Source organism: Leguminivora glycinivorella, chromosome 25 (genome assembly GCF_023078275.1).
Source record: "Leguminivora glycinivorella isolate SPB_JAAS2020 chromosome 25, LegGlyc_1.1, whole genome shotgun sequence".
In the NCBI taxonomy this organism is placed as follows: domain Eukaryota; kingdom Metazoa; phylum Arthropoda; class Insecta; order Lepidoptera; family Tortricidae; genus Leguminivora; species Leguminivora glycinivorella.
This window is the reverse complement of record NC_062995.1, coordinates 7,122,781-7,145,277: the sequence shown is the minus strand read 5'-3', so window position 1 is coordinate 7,145,277 and position 22,497 is coordinate 7,122,781. Positions and strand designations below refer to the sequence as shown.

The 22,497-nt window shown below is 36.4% G+C and overlaps 1 protein-coding gene across 1 annotated transcript; it reads right to left on the bottom strand.

Annotated features, from left to right (window-relative positions):
- Positions 1-6,701: 6,701 nt before the first annotated feature.
- LOC125239521 (alpha-(1,3)-fucosyltransferase C-like) lies at positions 6,702-20,869 on the bottom strand. The gene is made up of 5 exons (XM_048147136.1): positions 20,739-20,869; positions 19,521-19,702; positions 18,971-19,074; positions 18,547-18,712; positions 6,702-6,954 (listed from the first exon to the last, which is right to left on the bottom strand). The coding sequence occupies exons 1-5, from the start codon at positions 20,856-20,858 to the stop codon at positions 6,702-6,704; spliced, it is 825 nt and encodes a 274-aa protein (XP_048003093.1). The 5' UTR covers positions 20,859-20,869.
- Positions 20,870-22,497: the final 1,628 nt, after the last annotated feature.

The window sequence follows — 22,497 nt, the reverse complement described above, 5'->3', positions numbered from 1 at the left end:
CTGGATTCCATACATTAGATAGTTTGAAGCTATCCTCACGATTGAATTTTTTATATTTGTGAATCTCAATGGCTTCTCTGAATGGCTTCTTTGGCCGGTGAAGTCAGAATTGAACAAACGTAGTGACACTGTGAGTGTAGTGTGTTTGGACAGACCATCGAGTGTGAACGCGACCAGTGGTAACGCTGAAAGTGAACGCAGCAAACGCGCGCGAAGGAGGGTAGATCGCGCGCTGTCTATACAACTTTGAATGAATGAATGATTTATTGCGTATATGTTAATTCAGGTTACAATAGCAGGTACAGGTGCATATTATAAAACAGTTCCACTGAACAATACCTTTACAGGTGTATACGCTAACATAACTTACACTAATAAAATAAAAATAAAAGAATACAAGAATTACAAAATGTCATGACATGTCAAAATATATGGTAATGTAAATTATAACGTATTAAAATAATTAAAATGAAATTGTAAATAATTATGTGTTTTCAGCATCCATATATTCTTTTAAACTATAAAAACATTTGTCTATAAGCCAATCATGAACTGAATTTTTAAATGTATACAAGTCAAAAGTCTTAAATCTATCGGGTAATTTATTATAAATATCAATGCACATCATAAAGCTATTTTTAGAAGTTAATGCCAGTCTTACATAGGGTTTGTACAATTTGTGCTCGTATTGGCTCCTTACTATTCTAGAAGACATGTCTTGAACAGTTTTAAACATGTATATGTGCTTATAAACAAATATACATATTTCTAAGATATACAGGCTATATAATGTTAAAATGCGATATTCAATAAAGTAAGGACGACACGATTCCAATTGTGTAAGTCCGAACAAGGCTCTAATACACCGCTTCTGAATTAAAAACAAATCCTCCTTATCAACACAATTTCCCCATATAATAATTCCATATCGTAGAGCCGAATTTATGTACCCATTATATGACATCATGGCCGCTTGTAAAGATACAACCTGACGAACCTTTTTTAAAGCAAAAACAAATTTGTTTATTTTGGAGCATAGGTTTTCGATATGATCCTTCCAATCACATTGATGATCCAAAGTTATCCCCAAAAACTTAATTTGCGACACTTCTTCTATAGCAGCACCATTATATTCTACATGTAATTGAAAAGTATCACTGCGAGATGTACTAAACTGCATATACTTTGTTTTAGAAACATTTACTTGTAAATTATTGACTGTTAACCAGTGTATTGCTTGCTCTAATGTCGAATTTATGTCATTGTTATAAGCAGTCATATCATTCCCTTCTATGATTATCGTAGTGTCATCAGCAAACAGGATGCACTCATTTGATAACACGTTTGGCAAGTCATTTATATAAACTATAAATAAAAGCGGTCCCAGAATACTCCCTTGCGGTACACCATATAAATTTTCTATGGACGTGGATTGGTGTGTCACAACACTTTTGCTGAGCGAGCAATATTTAACAGTCTGGACACATTGTGTTCTATTTGTCAGATATGTCTTAATCCAGTTTAGCGCTGGGCCACGAATTCCGTACTTATATAACTTTAAAAGCAACCTTTTGTGACATACAAAATCAAAAGCTTTACTCATGTCCATGAAAAGTGTTGTTACCGGGACGTTTTTATCCAGACAATCCATAACTCGTTTAGTCAGCTTGAAGGCCGCTAGAGCTGTACTTCTGCGTCTTCTAAAGCCGTTTTGTTCGTCATTAATAATATCATGAGTATCTAGAAAATGTATTAATCTATTAAACATAGCTTTCTCAAGAATTTTAGAGAAAATCGGAATAAGAGTAATTGGCCTGTAATTATCCGGCAAAAATTTAGGACTTTTTTTATGTAGCGGTTTCACTATTGATTTTTTTAAGGCGTCAGGGAAAATTCCTTGATTTAGCGACAGGTTTATGATAAATGTTAGCGGATCAGCAATATTAGAAATGTTGTTCTTTATAATATCAGTGCGTACACCGTCAAAACCTACAGCCTTCGAATTTTTAAGTGTTTTTACTATTTTTACTAGCTCAGTAGTGTTAACGGGGTTAAGAAATATGCTGGATTCTACATTTTCAATTTGGATAAAGTCTGATGATCCTACATGTGGAGAACAATTATTTTTGACCATATTTATAAAGTAATTGTTGAAAATTTCAGCAATTTCTTTCGGATCTGTAACTTCTGAACCATCAAATACTAACTTATCGATGCTATGCGTGCTTACATCAGATGTAGTATATTTTTTTATTACCTGCCAAACGGCTTTACATTTGTTATTTGTTTTACTTATATAATTAGAATTTTGACTCTTAAGATACGCAGTCATACATTTCTTTAATCATCGAGAATAGTTTTTATACATAACCTTACAGTCTCTAGAATAACGGCTCTTTAAATACAATTGTCTTTTTGTGTGACAACATTTTCGGATTCCCTTTGTAAGCCATATGTTTGTTGCCTTCTTTTTAAATATTTTGATTTTGATTAGCGGAAAACATAAGTTGTAGAAAAGTAAAAACTTGTCATAAAATACACTAAAAGCTCGATTTACATCATATTCACCAAACACTTCAATAAAAGATAAAGAAGACAGGCACTCGCTAAATTTATTCTGATTTTCCTGGCAATAGTCCCTTCTGTACTCATACCACCACTTTGTTGGTGGAGGACGGCGTTTATGTATTGGGACAAGGAATGATTGCGCCGTGTGGTCCGACAGACCTAAATCATGAATCGTTGTTATTCCCTCTTCAACATTACTTGCAACATGGTCGATACACGTTTCCGAAGATGGCGTAATTCTCGTCGGTTCTCGTACAAGGAGGGAAAGATTATAAGATTCCAATATATTAATCAGTTGTTTGGAGATTCTTGAAGTCTTCATTATATCTATATTCAGATCGCCGCATAAAACATACTTTTTTCTTTTGTGCTGACATATGGTGCGTAATAGCTCCTCCAGTTTTAGGAAAAAAGTGGTATTTGCTGATGATGGAGTTTTGTTCGTATATATGCAAATAATAACTATATTATAGTGTATTACATTTATAGCACAACATTCAATAACAAATGGTTGTGACAATTTTTCAGTTTCCTCGATAACAGAACATCCACCCGCCTTCGTCAGTTTTCCGTGATCATGATGCATGCAACTGCGTCGAAATATCGGGAGCTCGACAAAAATCAAAAAGGTAATCACGGTCTATATCCCGGTCAATATAAGTCTAAGGGTTTACTAAGATCGTTTTTTGATAATATTAATATTTTCGGAAATTATCACAGTTATAGTGACTTTCATATTTCTATAAGAACAGCATGCACTTACGTCCAGAACAGTGACATTTGGTGCATTGGAACTGCTCATGATGTGTCACTTTTTAACCGTCGCCTCAAATCTGAGAGATTTGTGGCGAGGTTCTCAATTCGTCTGTATGTTTATTTATTTTTTAAATTTTTTTATCTTTGTTCCTCGATATCTCCGTTGTTACTGGACCGATTAAAAAAAAATTATTGAATGTATATGAATACAGATAAAAAAAGTAGTAGATAAAAAAAAAATATCTGTCCCCTCTTTACATGTAGGGGTACCCTAATAAAACATTTATTATTATTAACGACCTTCCACATATTTATAATGAGCCCAAACATGATGGGGTTATGATGAGGAGAATAGCAGTTCTGTTGGCCACCTCCTGACTCCATCATGAGACCTTGGACCTCATCTAGTTCGATGGTGCTCGTCAGCCCAAATCTAATGAGCCCAAACATGATGGGGTTATGATGAGGAGAATAGCAGTTCTGTTGACCACCTCCTGACTCCATCATGAGACCTTGGACCTCATCTAGTTCGATGGTGCTCGTCAGCCCAAATCTAATGAGCCCGAACATGATGGGGTTATGATGAGGAGAATAGCAGTTCTGTTGGCCACCTCCTGACCCCGTCATGAGACCTTGGACCTCATCTAGTTCGATGGTGCTCGTCAGCCCAAATCTAATGAGCCCAAACATGATGGGGTTATGATGAGGAGAATAGCAGTTCTGTTGACCACCTCCTGACTCCATCATGAGACCCTGGACCTCATCTAGTTCGATGGTGCTCGTCAGCCCAAATCTAATGAGCCCAAACATGATGGGGTTATGATGAGGAGAATAGCAGTTCTGTTGGCCACCTCCTGACCCCGTCATGAGACCTTGGACCTCATCTAGTTCGATGGTGCTCGTCAGCCCAAATCTAATGAGCCCAAACATGATGGGGTTATGATGAGGAGAATAGCAGTTCTGTTGACCACCTCCTGACTCCATCATGAGACCTTGGACCTCATCTAGATCGATGGTGCTCATCAGCCCAAATCTAATGAGCCCAAACATGGTGGAGTTATGATAAGTAGAATAGCAGTTCTGTTGAACATCTCCTGCCTGACTCCATCATCATGAGAACCAGAACCTCATCCTGGTCCCAAAATATAATAATAATTCAAACTCTCAACAAACTTCACGTATAACTTAAAATCCAAAATCATATGAAAAGCATGTCGAATGCTAAAATTGCATTAGGTGTAAAAAGGATCAAGATTTGTTTAGTCGCAGTTTACGGCACTTCTCGGAACTATCGCGCTGCTTACGAAAGCTAGGTGCGCCGGACGATCAAACGCAGGTCCGTTGTCTTCGAGCGCTCGGCGCAGACTGAGCGGGCTCGCGTTAGCACAGTGTCTTTTATTCGAATTTTAGGTGTTTTAAAAACATATCTATCGACAGAAAGGTATGTCTTATATGTATGATTTTTTTTTATAGGTCAATAAGAAGTTCTAGTTTAGGATAATATTATTTAAGAGTTACAAAAAATGCAGGAATCGCAGGAAAAATACATAATGTAAACCTCTTTTTATCGAAAAAATGGGGAGGATACGGAAGGTTATTTATCCACCATTTCAAGTAAATCTTAAAATGTCAAAGTATTAGCTAACTCGTACAGGATATAACAAATAGGATTGTGATCATTTATTACCCCAAATAACATTTTTAACAGCACAATCACGATTCTAAACGAGCTATTCCACTACGAAATTTGAAAACGTCTTCCGAAAAAACTGATTTTTCGGAAGTATAAAAAGACATATTTTAAAGTAGTACCAATTGACTTTCTAGCTTAAGATATGTACTTTTAGGAACATTATCATTTTTTTAATAATCATTTATAGTTTCTTTATAATTTTGAATGAAAAAGGTTCTATTTTGCAAAAAACGCTCGTCTTTAGGAATAAGGCCTCTTAACATGAATGTCATAATTTTCTCCTCCTTCCATCTCCTGTAGTGAACCGTCGCATTACACAGAACTTAAATTTATATTACATAATAATCAATTTAATATATGTGCAATATATGTGACCTTCCATGCCTTTTCCTTTTAATAATTTCAGATGGATTCAGGGCCGGATCTAGGGTAGAGCGAGTGGAGCGGTCACTGTAGGCGCCAGACCATAGTAGGGGCGCCAAAATAGCAATTGAAAAAAAAGGCCGCTTCGTTAGCAATTCTGGTTGCAAGGGCGCCAGAAATACATTTCGCTCTACCCTGATCGAGGGCTCAGGCCTCCGCTGGGGATTCAAGGCCTTATTGAAAGAAAGAAAGAGTGAAAATACATTTATTGCCACAGCACCGAGTGAGTACAAAGAAAACATTAAACAAGTTACTTAACCAATAAACTGCACATAAAGCAATAACTTGTCGGTTTATAATAATGAAACTATCCTGCCCAGTTCAGATTCTTGGAACAGCACACAGCTGGGTCCAAATACAACATAATATCCTCTATACCATAGTTTTGGTTAGCATTATTATTATAGTTTAGAGCCTCACAAACTCTACACAAGGCCCAAGACCTAGTGCCTTGGAAACCATGTTCTTCCACAACTTCAAAATTAACTCTCCATGCGTGGTACTCCAGTAATTTAGTCATATTGTTTCTTATACCGTTCATTTCATTGCTTAAATCTTTTAAAGAGGGAAAATTATCTACATGCAGGAAGGAATGAGGAGGCAATAGCTTAATACAGTCTACCAAAGGTATCCCCATGATGATAGGTATGGCGCCTTTTGAGTATGCGTGATGAAAAACCTTTTCTGTTATATATTGGCGGCACATGGAATTTTCTATCGCGAGGTAGAAAAGATATTCTTCCAGTACTGGGCAGTCTTCCATCCAATGACCGGGACACCTGAAGAGCAGAATATAATGGATTAGATACTATTTACTCTGTAAAGGACTTAATTAAAGACACTGAACGAATGTGTCTACTCGAACAAATGTTTAGGTACATCCGAAATATTACTATTAGACTAAATAGCTTGACCAGGGGCCCATTTCTCGAAGCTACAAGTTACAATGGTCAACTGGTTGTCAATGTCTAATATGACAAGTTGGAAAGAGACTTCCGCTTGTAACTTGTAACTTTTAGTTTTGAGAAATGGGCCCCTGGTTGCAATTAGATAATTGTAATTTTTTTTCCTGTCCTACAAATTATTATTAGTGATTTATTATTAGTTGGTTAACTAATGGTTTGGTGAAGTAAAGTTAATTTCTATTATTCAGAAACTACCTAACAAAATAGTAACCTAAATCTATCTTAGAAGACTTATTCCCAAAACAAAACGTTACCAGAAATAGGAAACTCTTTCAATCCTCATCGAGTATGGTCACTTACTTTTCTGCATTGCCTGGAACCTTCGAACATCTTCCGTAGAAGTCCACACTCAGAAACTTCTGCAGTTGCATCACGAAGTTCAAGCGAAACGATTTGCAGTGAGACATCAGAATGGTGGCCAAAACTCTAGTCTGCTTCCGTGACCAAAATGGGACCAGTTCTGAAGGTTCTGCGTCATATATGTTGTTGAGTTTCGGGTACAATAGAGGTATCGTTCGGCCGTAAGGAACTGGAATATCAGAGTCCGATCTAAAAATAAGGATAGTCCAAGATAATTATGCTTCTAAGGTTACTCATTATTGCACTACTGAATGTGTGTAATCAAATTAAGGCCGAAATATTAATTTATTTTGTTCTTTTAAAGGATTTACAGACTTAGAAGGATATATAACTCTCCGTTTAAGATAACTGAAGTCTAAGAAAAATACGCACCTCGGAGACATCAATAATCAACTAATAATCAACTGGAGGAAGTTTAAATATACATGACATGAGTTCTAAATTACCTAGGTACGTGTATTGTATAAAGTTTTACAGTACATATAGCCCTTTATAATTTGGACCAATTTGGACATAGTTCAGTAAGGTACTGTTTTGCACCCTAGTGCGTTAAATAGCAATATAGGTATGTACTGTAATAGTACACCACGATTCAAGTGCGGAAAAGAGGAAATTCGAAACGAATAGCGATTTGATGACCGGTGTGGCCTTGTGTCTAAGTACGCACAATAAGTTTGCAAATAAACTAAAAAATATCCTGCTAGACCAGTGCCTATACTCAGTAGTGGATTTCATGGCGAGTACCTAATTAATGTTGTGACATGATTTAAATTTAATTTTTAGCTGTAATGTGATTTGAATTGAATTGGATTATGTATTGGTATAAATAGTATAAATATAAGCATGCTTGATCTAAATGTGAAATGACCTGTATAATAATAATCATGAAGTTAATGTACCTGCTTGCTCTAGTTTATATATTTTTAGCATATACAAATTGTCTTATATTGTCTATTTTACGTCCGTAATTTCAAACACAATCATGTATTGTTTAATGAAATAAATAAATGAATGAAATGAAACACAGGCCCTCTTGAATTTACCGTGGGGCTTCAATCTGTGTAAAGAAATACTATTAAAAATGCTTAAAACGTTAAATATCTTAATTAACATTACGAGTTACGAATTCCCTCTTCAAACGTGTATCAAATGACATTACGACCCTTTTAAGTTTCGACATGGAATATAAAAGTACCTACTACTTTTCACATTAATAAAGACGCCTATAAGTAACAAGTTTTAAAGTGCGTGTTATAGACAAACACAAACAAAGTAAAATTTGTATATAAAACAACAGAAAAATTAATTAGTAAAGTGTCAAAACGCACCAAAATCAAATATGCTTAAGGCTCTGTACGAGCTGCAGTCGGCACGTCTGTAAAGTCCCTTAAAGTTTTTTTAAAATTGTTTTATTAATTAATACCTAGATATTGTGTCATAAATATTTGTGACTGCAAGTTAAAACCAAACTTAGGCCTGAAATATTGTATAAAATTCCTTTACAGTTCTCTTGAGCTAACTAACGTAATGACAACATTTTATACCATGTTTCAGAAAAAAGAAATACCTATATGACATAGACCAATTAAAGAGATTGGCCATATCTTTTAAACGGGGCACGACTGTGCCCCGATTGGCCCCAGAGAACGTGTGGATCGGAGGCTCCTCCGTCCAGAATATCCAGCGTTGGTGCGGCTTCCGTTTTCTTTGCTGATGCCAATTTGGTAGTAGAGCTGCAACATGTTCTTAGTTCTTATTATAGAGGTAGAGCGAGATATAATTTTGGCACCACTCGTTAAAAATAAATTTTGCCCCCGCTTTTACAATTGGGCGCCTAAAGCGGCCACACTACTCGCTCTACCCTAGATCCGCCCTTGATTAATGTTTTTAAATAATATTTGTGTTATATTTACATTTAATGGTAAAATTATTCATAGTGCAGTATACATTAAGGTTAGTGCCGGGAAGACCGTCTACCTGGATAGACCGTCTAATTAATATAACTTTTGTATTTATATATCTACAGCTTCTTACACCTTCGAAGGTATACCACTTATTCATACTTAATCCATTGGTCTTAAATAGATATCCCTAGGACGAACACTAGTTAATAATAAAGTTGATTCGTTTCGAACTCGAACATCGAGTTCAACATGGTCACGCGAAAAATTAAAATAAACTATTAGCTGTCGGAATATTTGTACATTATGTATGTAACGTAGTAATTTAATAATCGTTCTTCCTGTCTAGTACTCTCTTAATGCTCTTAAAACGCGATCAATTTATTGTTTTATATTCTGAAACTTCGAAATTGTGCCTATTCGGAAAGTGGGAAGCAAATTTAAGAGTAAGGCACCTTTTTTAAGCTTCATGGGAAATAAGTCTAGTGTAAGCGGGTGTGGCAGGTACTTAATTTTAATTCTGAGTTCCGGCTTTGCTTTTGTCTGACCCAAAAAAAAGGCTATGAACCTCATCTACGAGACATTTCCGGTCTTGCCTTATAAATAGAAAAATGCTGATATGTAGAAAATTTCAATGTTATTTGTTTTAATGTCTATCCCATTATTCACTATTATTAGAGGATATAACAATGATCATGATTCTGATACGTATTCCCACATGAAATTACACGACAAAGAGCACTAGACGGTCTTGCCTTACTCAGTGCGGGGGGACGGTCAATCCACCGAGCCTTAAAAAAACGTGATTTTTATCACATAAGTTTACTTTTACACCAAAATATTATGACAACTTTGTAAAATATAATATTTGTTAGCCCATAGGACCATGCGGATTACTCCAACTACATTTATCCGCCCCCTCAAATTTTACTTCAAATAAAGTATGCCGGTCTTGCCCGCACTGACCTTACATAAATATTTTACAGACCCCTGTTTAAATGTACAACAACAGCGTCCACAAAAGGAATCCAAAAGTCGTCGTTGTCTAAAAACCTGCAGTTTTGCACGCTGCACCCGCGTAGCGGGTCCTTACTGAAACAAGGAAGGATTACACATAAAACCAATGTGCGACATTTTAGACAATAATAATGTAATAAGAATTTCGAACGCACAAATAGACGGCCAATCAATGGCACAAAAAAAATCGGTAAATTTGAAAAATTTCTAGCTCAGCGGCCATTTGATTTCATGAAACGCGTATCTTCCTAAACCATCATCGATCATCGACGAGCCATGAGGCTGGCAACAGACAATCTTAAATTTCAAAATCTTAAAAAATCAAAATGAAATCAGATCGAGCGCCTTGCCACACACATTCTTAAAATTCAGTATATTCGCAACCTCTCAGATTAATCTGAAAAAAATCATAATCTTAAAAATAAGACTGTGTATGGACAATTGCGAAATCGTATGAGAATTCGTGCACTTGATCTGATTTCATAAGATTATGATTTTTTCAGATTATGAATTTTAAGACTGTCTGTTGCTGGCCTAACACTAGCCTGCAGACGTGTCGCAGTTATAAGCTCATTGAGTATACAGTTGTCGTTGTATGTGTGCGTGATTACACGCCTCGCTGGTCGTCCGTATATACATAGACATGGAAATTTACGCGTGTATTGCGTTAATTGCGTAACAGCTCAATAGGAGCGTTCATTTACAAAAGTGTGGGTACTGTGGGTTACAGAACTTGAGACAGGTGTATTCATTACAAATCGTCCGACAAGTGACATGTTCGATCTCTTTTCTTCCTATATCTGTGATGTCTCGAGCACTCAATTAGAATTAAATGCGGCTTATAGCGCCTTCGGTTGCCTTTTTTTAACAAAGACACAAATGAGGCTGTTTTTTAATCAATTGCCATTGTGGCGCCTCTCCTATGGTCTGGCGCCCAGAGTGGCCGCTCCACTCTACCCTAGATGCGGCCCTGTCTGTAATTTCCACTACCACTTCAAAGTTAAATTTACCCGTGTTTACCAGAACCGTTCATGTGTCTTTCTTTGATCGAACCCTCGAGTCTCCAGATCAGAATGTGGAAAAGGTGGCTGTCCGGATGTATACGTTCTGGATGGTTTATTACTTCACACGTTAGTGGACGCGTGCTGGAGAATTTGAACAGGCACTTTCCTAGGTTTGACACCATCCAGTCCTGTAATACCAAGGATGATTTATAGAGGATTGACAATCTTCGTTAAATATAGTTATTTGGTATACACGGGGGCAAAGTTGTATTTTAACGCCGAGTGTGGAATTGAAAAACGAGCAAGTGAAAGGATTCTATAGTTGAACCACGAGCGAAGCGAGTGGTTCGAGAATAGAATCCTGAACTTGCGAGTTTTTTTAACACATGAGAATTAAAATACATTTGCACCCGAGTGTAACACAAAACTTTTCCCCTCACTATGGCGAGGAAACTACAACGCAAAAAATGCGTTTATCACAACTTCCAGTAGTTCCACAGGTGGTAAATCATCTTTATTACTAGATTCACCTTCTTTTATCAATTTTAAAGCCGTTAATTTGACTTTATTCAAGGTCAAATTACTTTACGCACTAGTGGATAAAATGCGTTTTTACCCGCTGGTATTAAAGGACAAAACACGTGTTTCCGAGCTAGTGAGGGGAAAATATAATATCTAGACTGATGACTCCTATCATCAATTTCTTTTTTTTTTCAAAATGTATATTGAAGTGATATCATTATATATCAAAATGAAAAAGTATGTCGTTTGTTCTGAAAATAAATTAAAAAGACGAAAAATATTGATGAAAACGTGATTCTGAAGTCTAGTTTTATCCATGCATTGTGGACCATTTCAGAAATATATTGTTTTGTATGAGATTGTCAATCCCGGTATGCCTATTGATAAGGTAAGTTAAGATAATTTATTTACATATACCATATTACACATACTTGATATTAGTTATTTATTTATGTGACTGCTGCATAATGAGAGGCACTCATGCTTAATAACAGTCCAGTTGCATACATAACTTTATCCACATCCATATAAAAAGTTTTCTGTAACAGGTAGACCGAAATGGATTTCTGGCGCCCTTGGTTACTACCAAGATTGCAAATGAGGCTGCTTTTTGTCAATTGCCATTTTGGCATCCTTCCTATAGTTTGGCGCCCAGAGCGGCCGCTCCACTCGCTCTAACCTAGATCCGGCCCTGAATTTTGACTTACCTTCCGAGCTTCGTAGTACTTTTGTAAAAGTTTATGGTGCAGCCTCATAGTTTCAGGCTTTATCAGCATCCTATTATCCACAAACCTGCGATTCAAGTAGGAGAGCAAACCACATAACATGAACAAAGAAACGTACGTAATAATTTTTAGAAAATTATTGAACACATTCATCTTTATTAAAACAGTCAAATTATTTCCATCGATCAAAAATTTTCTTAACAGAGGGATATCAAAAATTTGTATATTTTTTTGCTAAAAATGTGTAAAAAATAATTTTAGGTTATTTAGAAATTTAAAGACGTGAAACGAATCTTTTGTAAAAGTTAAAAACTTTGAACATGTTTTTAGCTTTGAATAAGTAGAACAAGTTTCCTAGTTGTGTGCAATATCAGCAAATTTTAGATCAAGTCTGATGACTAGAATCTAGAATCAATGTTGTGACATGGAAGCATGAAATCGTAGCGTTTGATAAAGATCAACGCACATTTGGTCTCACTTTAGCCATTTGCGGAAGTGCCTTAATCTAGTTTATAGACGCAGCTTAACCCATCATATTATTGATGTTAGAAGGGAGTAAACTCGCATTTTTCCCTCTTTCTAGGAGGAATCAAAGTGACTTCTTATTATTTTAAAATATAATATTTTAAAAATCGAAATAAGATGCCATACTCATACTCATAACCATACTCTGGTTTGGTAGAAGTTAAAGTTTAGTTTTAAGTTTTAGTTTTGAATAAACATTTATTTATTTATTTATTTATTTTAGGTATTTATATATTAAAGAAATGCCTGTGTGGTGACGGGTTAAGAATTTCACCACCCCCTTTCTTCCCGTGGGTGTCGTAGAAGGCGACTGTGCGATATGGGTTAAATTGTGGCGTAGGCGAGAGGCTGGCAACCTGTCACTGCAATGTCACAGTTTCGTTTTCTTTCAACCCCTTATTTGCCAAGAGTGGCACTGAAGCTTTAGTAGTTTCATGTGTTCTGCCTACCCCTTTATGGGATACAGGCGTGATTGTATGTATGTATGTATGTATGTTTTACAAGGGGGCAAAGTAGTTGTTTAACCGCACGTGCCAATATTGATATCCGAGCAAGCGAAAGATTCCAATATTGAACCGCGAGCGTAGCGAGTGGTTCAAAAAGTGGAATCTTGAGCGTTGCGAGGGTATCAAGGCACGAAGGTTACCTAAACAAACTTTGCCACCGAGTGAAACACAAAATTTTTCACCACACCAACACGAAAAAAATACTGACTATAAAACATCAAAATAAATGAAATCGATCAATTTATTCAATATTTATGATTCGAAAACATCATTTATAGGTAAAATCTAGCAGCCAGATTAAGACATCGAGTTAAAATTCGTATGAAATTACTTTGCCCCCTTGTGGATAAAATGCAATTTTGCTATCTGTTTTCGAATAGCAAAGAAAGCCTTTACCAGTTGGTGTGGTGAAAAATTATAAATAGTAGTTGTTATTCGCTCACTGATTTTGCACTCTTGTAAAGCAATCGACTAAATGATTATACAACAAAAAAATATTTATAACGCATGCTTGTGGACGTTCAGCTTTAACCGTGTGTTATGAGAATAAGAATCTATGTCTCATATTCATGAATTTCATGATCTACTGACTTACATTCCAGCCAAACATTTATGTCTAAAAAATAATATACAATACCACCGGTTTTTCCTAGCGCGTAGCCTGCCTGCTAAGCCGCGGTCCCGGGTTCGAATCTGGGTAAGGGCATTTATTTGTGTGATGAGATGCATTCTGCATGGATGTTTTCTATATGTATAAGTATGTATTTATTTAAATAAGTTGATATAAGTACGAGTAAGAGTATCGTGGCCTAGAACCCATAGTACAAGCTTTGCTTATTTGGTGCCCCAATTTTTTTTTTAATAATATATGAGTTATTAAATTGTGTTTTTAGTCAATAGGACTAGCCTAGATTTAGTTGACCGTCTGTAGAATGGTTTATAAGAGTCTATAGGATGACAGAAGGGTATACCCTGACCCTGACCCATCCCTGACCAGAAATACATATATGACTATTGTCAAGAGGGCGCTCTGTTATTCGGTGACAGCTGGTGACAGTTAGGTATAGTATGAAAAAAATATTTCTAACGAAATTCCGCAACTTAATGGCGCGTAATTAATCATATATTTTTGGTTAGACTTTAAATATCCTAATTAAATATTAGTTCCTGTTTTAAATATGAAATCATAGTATTAAATATTATCCCTGGTCTTGATGTCAAGAAACTTGTTTTAAATACCAATGCATAAATTTTGTTGTCTATGAATTTGTGTTTTTTTACAACAAATTGTAAAGGTGTTAGGCTCGCCACAGACAGTCTTAGAATTCATAATCTGAAAAAAATTTGTATACAATCTGCCAGATCAATCTGACAGAATTTTCAGATTGATCTGACAGATTGTATATAAATCTTTTTTTCAGATTTTGAATTTTAAGACTGTCTGTTACCGGCCTTAAATGCGCCATTTTGCAGTGTTAACAAAATTTTGACACTAAAAAAGGGCACAAAATTCAAATTTTCTATGGGAATTAAACCTTCGCTCCTACATGTTCAATCAATTTTTAGGAATATATGACTATTGTATGCAGTTTATTTCATATGTCTTTCCCATCACGGAACAATGGTATTCCGGACCTTTGGGAGGCGTGCGCGGGGCCGAAGTCAACGCGTAGAGGCCCTTTCGACTTTCATATTATTATTATGTGGACATTATTTTGGTTTTTTGTACCTTTTATTGTACTTCTGTAAGTTTGTCTATCTTACCTACTTTTATGTTTCATCTAATCTAAGGTTAGCTAGAAGAAATCCCTTATAGGGATAAGTTCGCCTTTGTACCTCTGTTCCTGTAAACTGTATATACATCTGTTGTAATTACACAATAAAGTGATTACTACTACTACTATAGTCAGGAGGGCGCTTTTATTTTGATCTATGTGGTTCGTTGACAGATCAGTTTAAGTAGTATAAAAAAATAGTTCTACAACATGACGCGTAGTGTTTAAAACCGAACCGAAGACGGGCATGTAATTTAAATGCATAAAAGTGAAAATTAACCATCAAAGTTTTTGAAACTAGTTTTTTATTTTATTTTATTGGTATTCAGGATAACAACAGCCGTAAATATAACTAAGACATACTACTGCTTACGTATAAGAAGGCCAATAACAGTCATCCATTAAATTACATTTTGTAAAAATTAAATTAACTAAATGTTATATAAACAATCAAAATGTGCAATACACACAAATGCTCCAACGGCTAAAGTACATACAGGTTGTTGATTAAGTATTCTTATAATTACGTAACTTAAGGCTTCGATAGCTATCCACCTACTTAATTCATTAGAATACTAGTATAAATACCCATAAATACTCATAAGTCAGACACCAACAAAACTTACGTCAAGAATTTACAATAGTACCCACCAGACCATGGCCGATTAATAGCATAGCATTCCCCTAGTACCCAGTAAAAGTTACGATGATTTTATTTTATTTTTTGATTTTATTATTCATTTAAGTTGCATTAGTTAGTGTTACATATCAAATGAAAGAGCTTTTTATCTAGAGTATCTCTGATTGGTCACTAAAATCAAAGTGCGTAAGTTTCAAGTATGTGTGAATGCAAGAAGTTGCACTACTTTATATTTTTTCCGCATTTTCCATGAAACGAATAAATATATCTGCCATTGGACGTCATGCTCCTATAGGTAGGTACTTATATTTGCCAGTCGCTTTTCGGTGAAGGAAAACATTATGAGGAAACCGGACCAATTTCAATAAGACCTAGTTACCCTTTCGGTTGGAAGGTCAGATGGAAGTCCCTTTCTTAAAACTAGTGTCTACGCCAAAACTTGGGATTAACAAATGGAGTTAGTTTAGTCAGGGCGTTTCGTTTCGTTTCGAGTCTCACGTCATCTTTTGGTGCACAGATGTCATATATAGGTACCATAGATCAAGCAAACGTATCTACTTAGCGTGTCAAATGAACTCAGTGAAATCCACTGAGTTGTCCGTCTTTACTCGCAGCTTGCAGCTTTCGGGCGTCAATTTTTGTAAGTTGAAGTCAACCAAAACATAAAAAATGCCTCGTTACGTGATATTCAATTGCAACAACACAAAAATTATGAACAATCAAGAGCCTGAGACATATTTAAAATTACAGGCAAGAATCAACTTCAGTACAAAATTTGACACGCTCGGCCCCTATATATGAATTTGTTTTTGTTTCTTCTATCTAAATTAAGTTCTGTGTTTTGGTGCTTGGTTTGCAGGATAATGATAAACTACTAAAACTACTAAATGAAAATAACTGCTAATACCTCTAAATGAAAACACATTGCAAGATATAAAGAGACAGTTTATTTCATAATACAGATTTTGATTATAAATTGTATGTAAGTTACAAGAATAATAAATGAACAAGGAATAATGTTTTTGCATAAAAAAACATAAATGTCATGATTTTATCTCCTGTAGCGGATCGTCGAGTCACAAGAACGTAAATTTATGTTACATAATATTCAATATAATATATTTGCAATATATGTGACCTTCCATACCTTTTACTTTTCATAATCATTTCAGATGGAATCAGGGCCGGATCTAGGATAGAGCGAGTGGTGCGGCCGCTCTAGGCGCCAAACCATAGGAGGGGCGCCAAAATAGCAATTGAAAAAAAAGGCGCGTCGTCTGCAATTTTGGTTGGAAGGGCGCCAGAAACCATGTCGCTCTACCCTGATCGAGGGCTCAGGTCGGCGCTGGGGATTCTAGGCCTTATTGCACATAAAGCAAAAGGAGCCATTTTGTGTTGTAAAACTACATACATAATTTGTCGATTTATAAAAATGAAACTATTTCAGATTCTTGGAACAGCACACAGCTGGGTCCAAATACAACATAATATCCTCTATACCATAGTTTTGGTTAGCATTACTATTATAGTTTAAAGCCTCGCAGACTCTACACAAGGCCCAAGATCTAGTGCCTTGAAAACCAAGTTCTTCCACAACTTCAAAATTAACTCTCCATGCGTGGTACTCCAGTAATTTACTCATATTATTTCTTACACTGTTAACTTCATTGCTTAACTCTTTTAAAGAGGGAAAACTATCAACATGCAGGAAAGAATGAGGAGGCAAAAGCTTAATACAGTCTACCAAAGGTATCCCCATGATGATAGGTATGGCGCCTTTTGAGTATGCGTGATGAAAAACCTTTTCTGATATATATTGGCGGCACATGGAATTTTCTATCGCGAGGTAGAAAAGATATTCTTCCAGCACTGGGCAGTCTGCCATCCAATTACCGGGACACCTGAAGAGCAGAATGTAATAGATTAGATACTTACTCTGTCAAGGACTTACTTAAAAGACACCGAACAAATGTGTTGACTTGAACAAACATTTACATCCGAAATATTACCATTAGACTAAATAGCTTGACCTTGGCATAATTAGATAACTGTAATTTTTTTTTACCTGTCCTATAAACGTAATACTTTTTTCCACTGTATTAGGTAGTAGTTTATTATTAGTTGGTTAACTAATGGTTTGGTAAAGAAACGTTTATTCTATTAATCAGAAGCTACCTGAAATCACCGTCAACAGAAATTGTCAACAATGTTAACAAGCCATTCTATAAAATATCAATATTCTAGAACAATTCTATTATTTTAAAAGTTGGAAATCATAATGTGATATAAATTGATTAAATAACAAATGGATTTAGCCAGTATCTAATGAGTTAAAATGTAAATTAAAGACATTTTAACTACAAGGTTCATTTACAGTGTTCACAAATTCTATTGACGGCGACTTTAGCAAAGTAATATCCTAAATACATCTTACATACTTATCCCCGAAAAAAAAAACTGTTACCATAACTAGAAACTCTTTCAATCCTCATCGAGTATGATCACTTACTTATATATATGGCCTGGAACCTTCGAACATCCTCCGTAAAAGTCTACATACAGAAACTTCTGCAGTTGCGTCACGAAGTTCATGCGAAATGGAAAGCAGCGAGACATCAGGATGGTGGCCAAAACTTTAGTCTGCTTCCGTGACCAATACGGGACCAAATCTGATGGTTTTGCGTCATGTATGTCGTTGAATTTTGGGTACAAGAGAGGTATCGTTCGGCCATAAGGAACTGGGATGTCAGAGTCCGATCTAAAAATAATTAAAGTCCAAGATATGCTTGTAAGCCAAAGACTCATTATAAATAAATAAGTAATAAATATTGGGGGACACCTTACACAAATCAACTAAGCCCCAAACTAAGCAAAGCTTGTACTATGGGTGCTAAGCGACGATATACATATTTAAATAGATAGATAAATACATACCTAAACATCCATGACTCAGGAACAAATATCTGTGCTCATCACACAAATAAGTGCCCTTATCGGGATTCGAACCCAAGACCGCGGCTCAGCAGGCAGGGTCACTACCGACTGAGCCAGACCGGTCGTCATTATTGCATTGCGTACTGAATTTTATTTTAATTTTGCAAACCTATCTAACTATCGTAATGACGACACGACATTAAATTTATTATGTTTTAGTAAAAATATTTACCTGTATGTCATTGACCAGTTAAAGATATTGGCCATATCCTTTAAACGGGGCTTGACTGTGCCCGGTTCGGCCCCAGAGAACGTGTAGACTGGAGGCTCCTCCGTCCAGAATATCCAGCGTTGGTGCGGCTTCCGTTTGCTTTGCTGCTGCCAATTTGGTAAAAGGGCTGTAAAATGTTCTTGGTCCTTATTATAGAGGTAGAGCAAGGATTAAAATTTTGATACGCATTGTTTAAAAAAATGTTATACCTACTTTTTGACGCCGATCCTACCATTGGGCGTCTAGAGCGGTCACACTACTCGCTCTTCCCTAGATCTGCCCTTGATTATTATATCCTTAAACTTTTCAAATAATATTTGTGTTATATTTACATTTAATGGTAAAATTATTTATGCAGTATATATTAAATAAATATTTTACTGACCTTTGTTTAAATGCACAACAACTGCGTCCACAAAAGGAATCCAAGAGTCGTCGTTTTCTGTAAACCTGCAGTTTTGTACGCTGCACCCGCGTAGCGGGTCCTTACTGGAACAAGGGACAAATAAAAATAAATATAATGAACGACATTGTAGCCCATAATAATGTAATATGAATTTAGACGGTCAACCAAATCTTGGTACTATAAAAATTGTAAAATGCTGGCTCAGCGGCCAATTGAATTCATGAAACGCGTACCTTTCTCTATACCTTGACGTTGGCGGAATCATCGACGAGCCATAACACTTGGAATTTAATTCCATTTTTTTAACCCACTTAAATAACTTGACAGGTGTATTCAATACAAATCGTCCGACATGTGGTATGTTCGATCTCTTTCCTTCCTATATCTGTGATCAGCGCCGGCCCTGTTTTTTTAATCAGCATTGTGGCGCTCCTCCTATGGTTTGGCGTCTAAAGCGGCCGCTCCACACACTCTACCCTAGATGCGACCCTGTCTGTAATGTCCACTAACACTTCAAAGTTAAATTTACCCGTGTTTACCAGAACCGTCCATGTGCCTCCTCTTGGTCGAACCCTCGTGTCTCCAGATCAGAATGTGGAAAAGGTTGCTGTCCGGATGTATAAGTTCTGGATGGTTTATTACTTCACACGTCGGGGGGCGCGTGCTAGAGAATTTGAACAGGCACTTTCCTAGGTTTGATACCGTCCAGTCCTGTAAATAATAAATAAATAAATAAATAAATATTGGGGACACCTTACACAGATCAACTTAGCCCCAAACTAAGCAAAGTTTGTACTATGAGTGGTAAGCGACGATATACATACTTAAATAGATAAATACATACTTATACACATCGAAAAATATCCGACTCAGGAACGAATATCTGTCTCATCACACAAATAAATGCCCTTACCGGGATTCGAACCCAGGACCGCGGATTAGCAGGCAAGGTCACTACCGACTGAGCCAGACCGGCCAGTAATAATAGTTATTTATCTGACTAGTGCATATTGAGATGCCCTCGTGCCTAAATAAATTTGTACAGTTGGACACAGAGCCGGCCAGAATTCTCAATCAGGGTAGAGCGAAATGGAGTTATGACGCTTGATGTTACTTCTTTTTACCAAACTTGCAAACGAGGCTCTTTTTTGCCATCATTTGCATTTTGGGGCGCTCCCATGGCTTGGCGCCTGGAGCGGCCGCTCCACTCGCTCTACCCTAGATCCGGCCCTGTGTACAAGATATTCGTCTCTGGAATGCACTTCCCCTGACGATGTGACAACCCCCAAGTAAGTTAATTTTCAAACGCATGCTGCACCAGCACATATGAGCATTTCTTTTTTTTTTGCCACTTTTATGAAGTGTAATATTTTTGAAAAAAAAAAACTATTTCTACAACTAGAGAACAAATCAAATTATTTTATTGAATATTTTTGATTTGTTCTTTTTTCAAGTAGTCACACTACTACATATATATAAATTATAAATTGAAATAGATATCATATACACGAAAGAAAAAACGGCAAGGCCCACTGGTGGCCGAGCCGGGAATCGAACCCGGGTCTTCAGCTTACGCGGCTAACGTCTTTACCACTAGACCACCCGCCCGCCCGCCGCCCGCCGTTGTAATATACAACGATTAAATTTTTTATGACTTTGTATATTTGCAATCTTGGTAGTAAACAAGGGCGCCAGAAAGAGGGCTTGGAGAGGCGCTGCTTGTGCAATTAATATATACTTTACTTACCTTCCGAGCTTCGTAGTACTTTTGCAGAAGTTTATGGTGCAGCCTCATAGTTTCAGGCTTTATCAGCACTCTATTATCCACAAACCTGCGACTCAGGTACGAGAGCGCACCACATAACATTAACAAGTAAACGTACGTAATTTTAGGAAAATACTTCATCATATTCATAGACGATCCAATACCTAATCAATTTATTTCCATTGATATTTTGTTTTCTAAACGGAAAGAACAATTAAAATTAATATTAGGGAATGGCTGTGAAAGCGGACCGTAGGCTCACATGAGCCGTGGCAAATGCCGGAATAACACGAGAAGGATGGTGGCTAGTGAACGTTAAGGCGCAACAGGAGCGGCCAATTCTCCATACGAACACTCACAACTATTTCCTCTCTGGTTTTTGAAGCTAGAGCGATGATTTTCTCAACACTATTATTTTAATTTTTATCTGTGTCGGACCTTTTGCTTTTATTGATTTAAAGGCGCTAGAACTCATCAAAATTCTTCAAAAACGGCCAAATCGATTATGCCGCAAAAAAAGGTGTGATGTTCAAAATTCATAACAGTAAGCCAAAAAAACCGACCAAGAGCGTGTCGGGCCACGCTCAGTGTAGGGTTCCATAGTTTTTCGTATTTTTCCCAAAAACTACTGAACCTATCAAGTTCAAAACAATTTTTCTAGAAAGTTTTTATAAAGTTCTACTTTTGTGATTTTTTTCATATTTTTTAAACATATGGTTCAAAAGTTAGAGGGGGGGGGGGGGGGGGACGCACTTTTTTTCCTTTATAAGCGATTATTTCCGAAAATATTAATATTATCAAAAAACGGTCTTATTAAACCCTTATTCATTTTTAAATACCTATCCAACAATATATCACACGTTGGGGTTGGAATGAAAAAAAATATCAGCCCCCACTTTACATGTAGGGGGGGTACCCTAATAAAACATTTTTTTCCATTTTTTATTTTTGCACTTTGTTGGCGTGATTGATATACATATTGGTACCAAATTTCAGCTTTCCAGTGCTTACGGTTACTGAGATTATCCGCGGACGGACGGACGGACGGACGGACGGACGGACGGACGGACAGACAGACATGGCGAAACTATAAGGGTTCCTAGTTGACTACGGAACCCTAAAAACGAACCGAGGACACACAGATTAATTAATTGTTATTTAGATTCTCAAGTTTCGTTCCGATTTAAGTTTTGGAGGAGGAAACAGTTGAGAGCGGTACCTCGATTTTAAAGATTTATCGTAATATCTTTTACCTGAATTGTCCTTAAAGAAGATTTTTTTTTTCTATAAATCTAGTTAGTTACACGAGTTTCCTTTACATTTTAACATTTTCGCTCCTGTTGCCTCTTAAACTGTAACCGTATGTTATGATAATACAAATCTACGTTTCGCATTGATGATCTTCATTTTACAATAAACAGCCAAACGATATGTTTTAACATATGTGTTGTGTAAATTTATGTTTTAAAGTAAAATCCATGTAAAATCTACAATCCTACGGACTAAATTGACAAATTACTGACAGGTAAAGTCTTGCCAGGAACAGAAAAATAAAAATAGTGAAGGGTATATGTCGATAACAATATATCGACAAGTTGTAAAGTACACGTAACAGACTAGTTTAAAACAAGAATAAGTATATTAGTTTCAAATGAGAGGTACAAATTTTGGCCTGTTCGATTTTCGAGGTAGTGGATGGATAACATGCGTTTTTACCCACTAGTTTTAAAGCATAAAAAGG

What these genes read in the sequence shown, in the direction of transcription:
- LOC125239521 (XM_048147136.1), bottom strand. Translation starts at nt 20,858, where the DNA reads ATGTTATGTGGTGCGCTCTCGTACCTGAGTCGCAGGTTTGTGGATAAT. An exon ending in AGTACTACGAAGCTCGGAAG is followed by an intron (nt 19,703 to 20,738) that starts GTAAGTAAAGTA and finishes TATTATTTACAG; the next exon opens with GACTGGACGGTATCAAACCT. An exon ending in GACGGTTCTGGTAAACACGG is followed by an intron (nt 19,075 to 19,520) that starts GTAAATTTAACT and finishes CCCTTGTTCCAG; the next exon opens with TAAGGACCCGCTACGCGGGT.